Source organism: Pinus tabuliformis, chromosome 9 (assembly GCF_031772625.1).
Source record: "Pinus tabuliformis cultivar Carrire ecotype Pingquan chromosome 9, CPIR1, whole genome shotgun sequence".
Lineage (NCBI taxonomy): Eukaryota > Viridiplantae > Streptophyta > Pinopsida > Pinales > Pinaceae > Pinus > Pinus tabuliformis.
Window position 1 is genome coordinate 1,647,251,502 of NC_142307.1, and position 13,041 is coordinate 1,647,264,542.

The 13,041-nt window shown below is 34.5% G+C and overlaps 1 protein-coding gene across 1 annotated transcript; it reads right to left on the reverse strand.

Annotated features, from left to right (window-relative positions):
• Nucleotides 1-6,585: 6,585 nt before the first annotated feature.
• Nucleotides 6,586-12,522, reverse strand: LOC149155167 (uncharacterized). Its single transcript, XM_089444332.1, has 7 exons — nt 12,306-12,522; nt 12,060-12,190; nt 8,106-8,173; nt 7,218-7,306; nt 6,929-7,108; nt 6,761-6,839; nt 6,586-6,655 (listed from the first exon to the last, which is right to left on the reverse strand). The coding sequence occupies exons 1-7, from the start codon at nt 12,520-12,522 to the stop codon at nt 6,586-6,588; spliced, it is 834 nt and encodes a 277-aa protein (XP_089300458.1).
• Nucleotides 12,523-13,041: the final 519 nt, after the last annotated feature.

The window sequence follows — 13,041 nt, forward strand, 5'->3', positions numbered from 1 at the left end:
AATGAACCCACCCCATGCACATTGGCAATCAACTTGCACAACCACATTACTAAATCTCATTGACATACACCTATCAACAACATTTTTGCACTTATATGCCACTTAAGATATGAAAACTACACCCATCAACATATATCAACAAAATTTACTAATATAATTATGCTAATTATATATAAATATAAATGAAAATAAATTAGAATAATTCACATAATAAATTCTTCCAATTATAATAATTCCTTCATGAAATTTTGTCTTTCAAAATTAATTTTACTAAAATTAATCAAATATAATGCCAAATATAATGCCATTACGTATAGATTACTACTCCTTAGGTAAACCCGTGATATTCTTTTATAATTCAAAGTAATAGGCTAATAAAAAGAAAAAAAATATAAAATCAAAAATAAAATTCACTTATTAGAGAAATCTTAGGTCTAAAATGAGCTTTTTAGGGAATATTATAAAATAATAGTGGAAATAGTAAAATAAGATTAGATTATATCATGAAAAAAAATAAATTAATTTTTCCACTTGTATTTTCAACTTATCTCCTAACGGTTGTACTCAAATTTCAAGTAGGGCACTAGTTCTATGTGGAATTTAATTCGTCATCCAAGGAATACAATGTTGCATACTTTCAATGAACCTTTCTAAATGAAAAATGAGAAATACATGAAAAGACATAATAATGTTTTTCATCTATTTCTCATTTTTCATGTAACACGGTCAATCAAAAGTATGAAACATGGGTACTCCTTGGATGACATATTAAATTTTGAATCTAATAGGTGATTCTACTCAAAATTTGAGTAAAACCAGAGGAAAATAGATTGAAGATACAGACTAAAAACGTGATTTAATATTTTTACTTATTTACTTCAAAATATTAGTGAATCATGTCCATAGTTGAATTATTATAAACATTATTTTTGTTATACATTTTTTTAAGCTCATTTTATACATCAAAATTTCTCTGATATATTTATAACTATCTTCAACTAAAAATAACATCTAATCTTCTTCTTACAACAATGACTAAAAAATAAATATAACACTTTTCTTTTAAAATTCCAATAAAAATAACCACCATAAATATCAACACCCTCACTTCATATTAAACACCTTTACTGTTAGTAATTTAACTAACAAATCCAAGTTTATTATAGTAAATATTTTTGAAACAAGGACACAATTAATTTTTTAACTATATTTTTGATATATTTTATTAGAGGTTTATTTTAATTTAAATTGTAAATATTCATTATATGTATAATTAGATTTTATATTTAATGAGTATATATTTCCTAAACGTATAATTGATTTATAATTAAATTAATTAAAAATACATGAGAAGATATATTTATTTTTCGTTTCTTGAAAATTAAAAAGAAGATGATTTATATATTTCTGGTTTATATCAATATATATCTATCAAAAATATGGGGAGTTAGTAGTTATCTAATGTGGAATTTAATTTTTTATTAGTAAAATTAAATATGTAACGAAATAAGGTGAAAATCATATCTTTCTTTTTTTTAATTCACCACTCTTATTTCATTATCTTTTTTATTATTTTTCTTGAGGTTCCTAATTTATACTTTAATTTTTTCATAAGCCTTTACAATCGCATTTACATAGCACCTGAAACTTTCTCAAAATGGTAGTGGAAAAATCTAAATCTAAAGCATGTCGTTTTCACTTCCCTAGGCACCTAGCATCTTCACTCTCCAACATTACTCATCTTTTTGTTAGTTTATCTTTTCCATCCATGGTTTCTTCTCAAATGGAAATGCTCCGTTCACCTTCTCAATTAGTTTGTTCAAACATATCTTGAGAAACACATCTATTCTTTGGTTCATTCAAATGCCTATTCTCTAAAGTCATTCCTATTCTCTAAAGTCATTCGATTAAATCATTCAAACAAATCTTGGGGACAACATCTATTTGTTGGTTCATTCAAATGAGCATTCAAAAAAATCTATTTTTTTTATATAAATGGTCACCCAATTTTTTTCTAACACCTTCATCCTCGCTGTCAATGGTTATTCATTTTCCATGTATTGCATCCTCCATCCTATTTGCAATATCAATCTCACACACACATAGAATGCCCTATTTTTCTAAACATCCTCATTGCGCTATTAACATGTTGCTCATATTTGTTGGTGGCTATTCCAACAGGTTGCTCTTTTTTTCGATTAATCGACCAAATATGAATTAATTTTCTCGAAATTTTTTAGTCAATTTCTTAAAATTGCTGCATGACTCATTTCATCATGTTTGATACATCCCCACTTTGTTGTAATTTAAGTCACTTTTTATTTTCATTTCAATGGTGTTAGTAGGGAATGCCATATATGAATGTTATTTCATAAAACATTGTAATGGATCTTAATATTTATGAGATGAGTTTTGTTAATTTTATGTAACTAGCCATTATTTCGGAAGGCACACTAATAACATTTTGTTTTCTTCAATTAAAATTGACATGTGAAACCATAACCTTAATGGAATTGTTGGTATCTTTTTTGTGTAGTGCATGCCCACTAAAAAAAGTTTTATAGATTAGGACTTGATTGCATGATGCAAAGGAAAGTTTAATGAAATTTTAACTTTAACAATCTATTATAGTAATTGGAGTAATATATTAATGTGATTTTTGTTAGAATTAATAGAGAAAGTTACACTTAGTTGTTTTAAGGATAGGATTCAGACTCTAAGATTAGATCTCAGATCCTACTATTTAAGGAGTGGTTGAAACCACCTATGTTAGTGTGAAAGCCTATATGTACTAGGTTTGAATATGTGTGTATTGTGGGAAGTGCTTAGGCACTCTCTAGATATCTCACCCGGAGAGCCACTTAGTTAATAGAATATCAGGTTTTCATATGGTAGCGGAGCAGCAGGTCTGAGAGGGCCTACGAATCCTTGGGAGTTGGTGTGGCAGCATACGACTTAATTCCTGAAGTATCGATCACAAATAGTCAGTCTATGTGATTGCTAGATGAACGATGAATTCTATAAGGCACAACGGAAGCGTGAAAGGATCCAACCTATGTGTGAGACCTGCGCACACTTATGAAGCAGATGTGTGCCATGAAGAACTCGAATAGGAGCTTGCAGGATCAAAACCGCTACAATAAATCGCATGTCGTAGAACTCGACGAGGGAAATCCGCAGCTCTTTGTGTGAATTTGGAGAGCATCGGTGACAACTCTTGAGGAATTCGTGGATTGTGATGACTTGGTGCTGGTTGTTGAGACACTCGCTACTAAGAATATCGCTAGGAGAGCTTGAGGCCAAGCTCTCAAGGGAGAGAGGCTGCCACGGTAGAAGAAGACAGGATTGCAGGTGCGTGGAGGCTGTGAGGAACTGGACAACCATTTCACCTACAGAATCGTCGGACTGCTAGATGACGTGAAATCAGCGGAGAAGAGATCGGAATGCCCAGATCTGCATGTCAATTGAGTCACCATCACTGTTGAGAGTCGCTTGTGTAAGGAGCTTTGAGTTGTGAGGCGGAGCAAGAGATGTGATCCAAGCTCATCTGCATGTGTTGCCAAGGGGCTCCTGGAATTTCCATTGGAATTTTTTTTAAGTTTTTTAATTAAAGATCTGGGCTCTTATTAAAGAATTTCCGAGCAAATTCTGGCCCATACGGGGGAGGGTACATAATTTCTTCCTTCATGCTCACCAAAAGCGTGGATATTACACTTTCTGGCATATCTAGATTTCGTCAGTGGTAGCCAGTTCTGTCCCTAGTTCTGCGTCAGTGGTAGCCAGTTTTACTTTGATGAACCAACCACTATTCTCTCTCTCTTCACTGATAACGTTCCAATGGCATGGAAAACTTTATTATGCTTCAAGGAAACCAACATTTGAGTTGGATGGGTGATTTTTTAAGTTTTTTTTTTTAATTAAAGTTTCAATTTTTTAATTATAAAAAAATATGGAGACTCTTTATTAATATAAAGAAAGGGGCTTATTATTTCATAAAAGGTGGCATAGAGGAGAATGAGGAAACAAAGATCACTCTTCCAGATGTGTATTTTTTCATTGAGTTGTGTTTTTGTTGCTACTTGTTCCAAGTGCCTTGACAGAGTCCAGGTTTGAAAATGTCCAATTCATTTTGTAATGATCCAATAAATTTCCCTATTATTCTTTTAGCTGTATTGGAGATTTGTTTTAGATTTGGCTGTGTGGCATAGAAGCCACAACGTGCCCCCCAAGATTCTACAGTTGAAGAGATGTCAAAGGGAGAAGTTTCTTACCTGCATGGTAACAGGGTTGTTGGAGCTCATTAGAGGACCGTGTGGAGTTGAAAAGAAATCTTGAAGCAAGATAAAGCGAGATAAGCTGGACTTTAACAACATGTTTATATTTTTAGATATTTTTGATTCTGACGATAATGATTTTCTCAGTTGGCATTTGGAGGCATTAACATGAGTAGTATGTTCGAGTTAGAAGAAATTTTAGAAAAAAAAAATGTGGTTCTATTGATGGCCACATAATAAAGAGGCATAGTTTGTTATGCAAAATCCTGAATTTGAAGACTCACTAGTTGTTTTTCAGGGAGGATGTAAAGAGGAACATATGGTTGAAGATCAAGAAGACCCATTAGTCATTCTTGAGGAAGGAAGTAAAGAGGAACATATTGTTGAAGATCAATTGGACGAGCCACATGATGCTGATTGCAAAGACTTAGTAGAAGAAGACAAAGCTGGAAAGAATTAAAATTATCATGATCTCATGAATGTTGAAGACAACATGACTGACTTTCAATTGTTTGACATTGGAAGTAGTGAGAGGAAAAATTCTCCTACCAAGCTTGTACATTCTAAAGTATTATCAATTACCAGCCTACAATCAAGATCGAGGAGGATAAGAGTTCAAGCATTCTGTCTTTGGGGAAGAAAACTCAAAAAAGAGGTGAAAATCTATCATTACCTCATGGCAAGGAAAGTAAAGATGAATCCTCACCTAGGAATGAAGAAGCATGGACTCTCAAGCAAGAAGACTAAAATGAAAACTATGTTACCAAGTTTTTATGTACTATTATAAGCCTCATTGAGACTAGACCAACACGCATATGTTATTTTTTTAGTACCCTTTCTCCATTAAGGGGGAGTGTTAGAATGAATGGAGAAAGTTACAACTAGTTGTTTTAAGGATAAGATTGAAACTCGAAGATTAGGTCTCAGATCCTACCACTACTACATGTAGGGGGTTTTAAGACAATATTTAAGAAAATATTTGAGTCAATTGTCTTAACTTAAGACAAAAGGAAACTTGTGTATTGTCTTAAATATTGTCTCTAAGCGGGTGTGGAAAAATATAATGTCTCAAAAATTTGTCTCTATAAAGAGAATATAGAACACATATTATTGTTGTCTCTATAAAGACAAGAATTATTGTCTATTAAGAGACAATTTGATTTCTCTCTCTAGAGACAATTTCATTTGTCTCTCTAGAGACAACTTCATTTGTGTCTCTTTAGAGACAATTAGCTGAGATTAAAAACATATTGTCTCTATAGAGACTATATGTCCATAATTCAAACTATTGTCTCTCTAGAGACAATATAAAAAATTATTTAAAAAAAATAAATAAAATCATTTTGAATGTGACTATATGTCCATAATTCAAACTATTGTCTCTCTAGAGAAAATATAAAAAATTATTTAAAAAAAAAAAAATTTCATTTTGAATGTTCTTTCAAAGTAGTTTCACATTCAATGTTCACAATAGTACTTGTGTATGAGAGAAACCACCACAGAAATTTCTATCTGATAGAAATGAGTGCATATGGGTTATTAATATTACCCTTGTTTAGCAAGAGGGGATTCAATTCATTACTAAATTTACGCCCAGGTTTTACTACTTCAAATGGGAGTCAGAATTTTGGATTTAATATGCTACCTTAGCTTTGATAAGCATTCCATCTCCCAGTTTTACTATAGTTAAAGAAGAATCTGTAGACTGTTGAATGGAAACGACTTTAGATTTAGAAAATGCAAATCTTTATGCAGAAATCAATCGAGAGCCAAATTAATGAAATGGCAATACCTTTATGTGTTTGACAGACAACATACCGATGAGAATACCCAGGCAGGCTTGATAGCCACAATTATCAACTATGTAAACCAATTTTAGAGTTAAAATAAATCCTCAGACATAGCTAGAATTTTTAGAGAAAGTTTTGAGAAGCCATAATATATTACAAGCAACAATCATCGCAACTAGCATTTCCCCCAACAATACACAACGAAAGGCACTTGAGCATTCTTCAAATATTTAAAGAGTACAAAAAGTTCTTGTGCAAAATGTGCAAGAGTATATAACGGAAAAAATTGTCTTAGCATATAAAAATAGCTCTGTAATGGAGTTGAACTAAGATAGCTTAGCCAACTCCACCAATGAAAACATCTGCACAGTACCCAAATCACATATGGAGAGATGCGATAATGTTATTCTAAGCCCCAATTACAAATCAGAATTAAATGTCAGAACTCAAGAGCAAACTCCAATGATACAAAACTAATTGAATCCGCCAATCCCTAAATATGCAAAATCATCTTACCAAAGCTATTCAAAAGCATCATCATCATCATCTGGAAGGGGTTGAGCTGCAGTTGCTACAAGTTTTGCCTCGTACCTGAAAACAAAATATTGTAAGCCAAAGTTTCAATCTTTTTGAAATGGAACAAATTATTTCAATAAAAGTTAACAAAAAATAATAAGAAAATAGCATTCTACTTACTGCTGCTGGGTTGCAAGGTCTATCTGAACCTCAGGAGGAGCAAGAACAGGTGACTCCACAAAATGAAGGTTTGGATCCCTATAAAAATAACCCGTTATAGAATCAATGTAAATTTTTTAATATAACATTCATATTAGGGAGCATCAGAAACTAGATTAAAGGCTCATCCTGAGAGCTTTTGTGCCAAGTACAGGAATGGATTCTCAAAGTTGTAGTTACTTTTCGAAGATATTTCATAGTACTGAAGATTATTCTTTCTATGAAAAGTAACTTGCTTAGCTTTCACTTGCCTATTCTTCACATCAACCTTGTTTCCACAAAGAAAAATAGGAATGTTCTCACACACCCAGAAATTCACAAATATATCTAGCTAATCGGTTTAGGAAGTTGTGCCACCACACAATTAAGGAACCTTCATTTCTACTTAGAGATCCAACCCCTCTGCAAAAGAGATACCTGCAAAGATCTATGTGCCACGTTGGTACATTCTTGTAAGTCAATCGTGCAGTAACATCAAACATGATCACTTCACATTGCCCATGAATACTGCAACAAACAAAATCCAAATCAGTCAATAAGAAGGAAACAAATAAATAGAAGTGGAAAAACAGAGAACCCTCACCAATTCAATCAGGAAAATGCCAACAGAAACAGGAAAAGAAAACCGGTATTGATCAAAACAACCAATAACAGAGTCTGTCTATAAATTCAAAATTAAACTAAACTAAAATTCAAATAAATATAAGTGGAAAAATACAGAACCCTTGCCAATTCAACGAGGAAAATGCCAACAGAAGCAGGAAAGCAAACCAGTATGTCTATAAATTCAAAATTAAATTAAATTAAAATTTGATCAAAACAACCAATAACACAGTGTGTCTATAAATTCAAAATTATATTAAATTAAAATTTGAAATAAAGAGCCATAAACGACTAGAACAATGTGTTGATAAAAAGGAACCAAAAAAGGGCTCATATTTGCTCCATTGTCATTGATATTGAGGTTAAAAGGTGTTGCTACTGAACCGACACTACATACATATCAACACGGGAAAATAGAATTGATAAGTCAAAATTTCTCTTGGGATCGATCCAAGTTAAAATCCATGTAGGACCTTTTTAAACAAAAAGTTGAAAAGGCACCCCAAAAGCTCAAATGTACAGTGCTCCAATGAACAGGTGTCTACTACACCTGCAGAGGATGACAAAAAACACTACTTTCGTAAAGTCCCAAGAGACCTGATTTCAAGTGAAAATCAAAATCAGTCTGGCAAAATATAGAAATGGGAAAATAATCAAACTAATTATTGACGTACCTTAACCACATTTTGTCATTAAACCTTACCTGACTGAGCTATAAAGTTGGATCAATATTTCATCCTTGGCTTTCTCAACTTGACAAAGCACCACAGCCTGCAAATCATCAAATCATCAATTAAAGTATCATGGACTGAATAAACATTGAGATTCTGTATGGTTGTATTTGTGTGCTCATCCACAAGAATGTCTTACTTTGGGAAAATTTGCAGCAAGAGGCCAGGGGTCCCAATCCCGTGAAGAGAAATCTGTGTATGCCAAATTGATGTAGTGTCTGCGCTAATTGACATATAAAAGATTTGTGAGTGTATATTTCCACGGCCACTGGTCATGCCGATATAAAAGTTTTTGGATATATATTGTGCACCCGTTTAGTGATTTTCTAATGGTGTCACCACCCTTTATCACAGACTCAAGTAAAACATGCTGATATAATTTTTTTTTGGATATATATTGTGTGTCAATTTATTGATTTTCTAATGGTGTCACAACCCTTTGTCATTTATCACAGACTCAAGTAAAACATGTTGATATAAAAGTTTATGGATATATATTGTGTGCCAGTTTATTGATTTACAAATGGTGTCACCACCCTTTATCACAGACTCAAGTAAAACGTATTGATATAAAAGTTTTTAAATATATATTGTGTACCACTTTATTGATTTTCTAATTGTAATACTCCCCAGAATATTGTAAATATTTTTTTTACCGTAGTTAAAAGGGTAAAAAAACAAATTGATAGATGATGGTTACTATCTGCTATATAAATTGACATTTTATTATTAGTGAATAAAAGAGAGAAATGATTTCCTAGTCATGAGGATATCATGTAACTTCTGAGGGAAGTTATGGTTTTAATAATAATAAAAAACAGTTGCAAAACCCTCACTGCCCCCCCCGCAACCGTGGGATAGTTTCGAGGAAAAGCGGGAAAGGGAAAACTGTGCTAGAGAGGACAGGTAGGAGGCAGCGGAGCAAAAGGGGGTTTACTATGTCTGGTGATGATCAGATGGTAAGAGCGCAGTGCGCATGCAACTTGTGAAATATTGTTGGTATTGTGAGCAAGCTAAGGGGGATATTTGGTCCCGAAAGACAATCTTAAGGTCGGGAGGTGTGACTAGCTTCCACCAGAGGTGACCACTCCTTGTAGAGTACTTAAATAAAAGCACTCAGATATGTGGTACGTTCTGTGAAATGCTGATAAATTGAACTCAATTGGAAGGGTCTTGTAAGTAGACAATTTTCTTTAACTATTCGCCACTGTTAGATAATTAGAGAAAGAGTCTCATTTACAGGGTTTGATATTTAGTAAAGGTAAATAGGAAAATATATCTTTGCTAATATAGTTTTCAAATTGAGATTATCTCACTGTGGGTTTGGGTTTATGATATTTAACTATTATATATGCCTTCAACACCCTCCCCTGTAAATATGTTCATATATCATTTGTGGAAAATTTAGTATTGACCAAGTGTGGAACTGGAAGGACAACAGTAGTATTTGTAAGGAAAAATTATACAGTTCGGTAGAATGCAGGAATAGAAAAGGAGCTATTATTACTGTTCTGTTGAGTGCAGAAATAAATAGGAAAACACACAACTACGGTTCTTTTACAAAAGCAAAGAAATGAAAATAGACATAGACGAAACCACATTAGAGCTACGCGGTACAAGTGTTTTTCTTGAAATTTTAGACATATAAAAAAAAGGAAATATACGAAGTTAACCAAAACATTTCTCATTGTTCAAATCACCTCTGCAAGTTAAGAGACTCCACGTTAGATAATATAAGAGTTGTTGGTAAATAATTGTTGCATGAATAACCTATTAAATTGGGTAGACTCAAACCCTGCAGTCACTCAGGGTTTTTAGGGTTTTTCAGGGTTTTGAACCCTGAATGGATGCAAAAAACTTCCAAGGATGAGAACCTCAATATAAATTCCCACCTGTTTTGAAATAACTTACCAAGGGCTAAAAACCCTCTAGAGAATTTCCTGGAAACGACAATGGGAAGCGAAACTCATAGAGGGATTGAAACCTAGAGAAATGAAAAGACCCTAAGCTCTGTTTGGGGTATGATTCCAACAATTTGTATACAAAACCCAAACATGATTTTACAAGAAATTCTTTTAACAGACACTCAAAACTATTTATTGAACTATTTTACAAGCTAGTTCGAGGCCATATTCTGAGTCTGGAAACTTTGAATTTTCATTACAGAAAACAAAATTGAATAGTACCAGAACAGATAAACATACGAGAATATAGGAGGATCCACATAAGAACTTTAAATATGTAATGGATGAAAGAAGTTCCAATATATACACAGTTCTGGTTTTGTACCACAAATAACTGTAATACAACCGAGAGATAATCTTATAAACTGTAGCCGAAAATCCTTTACATATTCCAAGCAAGAATAGAAAAATTTAGATAGAACTGTGTATCTGAAGCTCAGGAGCCTTGTGGGAACTAAGCCCACTTCAAACTGTAGGAACTCTAAAGAAACAGAGTAGAACTCTTCAACTAACAAAGGAAAAAATTCCTTAAGAGACCCTAACCCTTCGACGCCAGTATGCTTTTAATAGAAAATCCAAAAAAACTGTGATGGGTCGAGGCCAGATGGTAGGCAGGGACGATAATTTCCCAACCATAATGATTCTTACCCTGTCACTATCGAAACCTGACACTAGAGGAGAGCCTTCCCCACTGGTATAGGTGCGAGCCTCAGAACGGTAACCAAACACCCTACAAGGTTATAATCCCACATAAAAGGAGTAAGGAAACTGGTGAACAATAACGCAAATAATAGGGTTACCTGAAAACAATCTTGACCACCTCTGAACCATAAGCTCAAACTGCAAAGACATCATTCCACCAGGCCAAGTGTGTCTAGTTGCATAGTGGGCTAAGGTAAGGGCCACAGCTGAGCAGGCTTTGCAAGGAAGCTACCAGAAGAATGAGGTCTTGATACCATTGCTTTCTGGAGAAGAGTAGAACCTCGAGGTAGTGCCACCGTAGGATTGTGAGGAGTGTGCTACACTGTTGATGAGGTAGAGGTTCCTAGAGAAGCGAACGAGACCGGACAGTCTGCTCAAGCCACGTACAGGGCGGGAGTAGAGGAGTTAATGGCAATCGCTGCGAGCATGGAAGGCCATGTGATGGAAACAACATGAAACACCCTGAGGTGTTGTGCATCAAGCCGCGTGGAATGCCAACATTAGAAAAAACATAAACTATTGCAATTAATCCAGCCAGCTAAATAGCCAAGTCATCAAACATTAATTTGTTTAATAAGTGTGACAAGATGGTAGAAACAAAAACCATTAAAGTTGTAGCAGCGTCATACGTCGAAATATGTGCCGATAATCAAGTTATGCATTGTACAACAAACTTTTTTTATGTGACAGTGAAAATAGTAAATTAATATAGTAGAGACATGACACTAATGGTCTCGCCACCCTTTATCAGAGACTCAAGTAAAATATGAGGCCCTTCATCACAGACTCAAGTAAAGCATGAGCTCCTTTACTTGAGTGCATGATGAGTGATGAGACCACTACTCGAAACCTAGAACATCAAGAACATTAGTAAAGTTGGGCACAACATATATCCAAAAAATAGTCTCAAATTTAAGCTTCAGGAAAAATCACCATGAGTTGTTGGTGCAAGGTTGAAATAAGATAGTCTATGAAATCATCGGGAGCGTATTGCCAGGAATCAACCTCCACAGGGAGCAAATAATTGTTGATGTAGTCGTTGCTTCCGATGGACATTAAATAGATGGATTCACTAAAGAATTTCTCCACTTTGGCATGCCCGATTTTATTGGAAATGGACATATTGGTCCCTTGAAACAACTCTATTTGGCTCCAAAAATAGAGTCGTTGAATCGACGTGAGCATATAGTCAACAGGTGAGAAAATGAAATTAACCAAAGAAAAAAACCAGAGGAGCGAGTAATGTTGAGTACTTATTACAAAAAGGTATCCTGTTTCGTTTAGAATGCCTCCGCCGCCCGAAGCATAGTTGACACCTTGTATCAACACGGTGTTGTCATCAGTGGATGGATCTAGGACCAGTGCCGGGATTGGAAAACATGTTTTCTTAGCTGCAATATTAGCAACACCCAATAAAATCAATACCTCCAAAATGGCCAATATACAAATAAATATTCACAAGTTGAAACAAGTTGAATTGTGGAAGCTGGGGGATGTAAGAAATACCAACTATATCACAAATGGTTCGCCCATTGGTGTATCTGCCGATAGGCATTCTGTTACCATAATCAATTCCATACCATGGATAATTGGACCTGGCTAGACTCCATGGTAGGTGATTGTTGTTTCCAACATCTGACAAAGAATCCCCGAATATAGAGGATACAGGCTTTATCTCTCTTTCTGCTTCACCTGTGACAGCGTTTAACGCCACGACCATCATGATTGCCATGAAACATGTACTCACTGCCTAAATCACAAGCCTCTCCATTGCTCCCCTGATATATTCAAAATGATTTGTTGCAATTGTTTTTGTGTTTGAATTACACATCGCGATCCTCTGGTATTTATAATAAAAGGTGGTGATTTTAGTATTGATGTCCGATACAGAGAGTCAAGTATGAATATGACAAGAAACAGATGAAAAGTTGAGGAGGAAGTATTAGAATGAATAATCGTTAAGGTGTATTATTTAGAATAGCTTCCACATAACCACAGACTTCCATGCAGAGGGTGGTGGAGTAGTCTTCATGAACTGCTGATATTTTTTACATCACAAGAAATCATCCCCGGCACCTTCCTTATTCTGTGTCATATGGACAGGAGGTATAATTGTGTTTGCCACCTCAGATTTCCAATCTTTACGTAATGATCCACTACCAAAGGCTTTCTCTACCTCTATAACATCCCGCACCAAGGCTGGCGAAGCAGACACATCAGATGGGATTTCCATATGTACTAC

What these genes read in the sequence shown, in the direction of transcription:
- LOC149155167 (XM_089444332.1), bottom strand. Translation starts at nt 12,522, where the DNA reads ATGATGGTCGTGGCGTTAAACGCTGTCACAGGTGAAGCAGAAAGAGAG. An exon ending in ACGAAACAGGATACCTTTTT is followed by an intron (nt 8,174 to 12,059) that starts GTAATAAGTACT and finishes GATGATTTGCAG; the next exon opens with GCTGTGGTGCTTTGTCAAGT. An exon ending in CAACTTTATAGCTCAGTCAG is followed by an intron (nt 7,307 to 8,105) that starts GTAAGGTTTAAT and finishes TGTTTGTTGCAG; the next exon opens with TATTCATGGGCAATGTGAAG.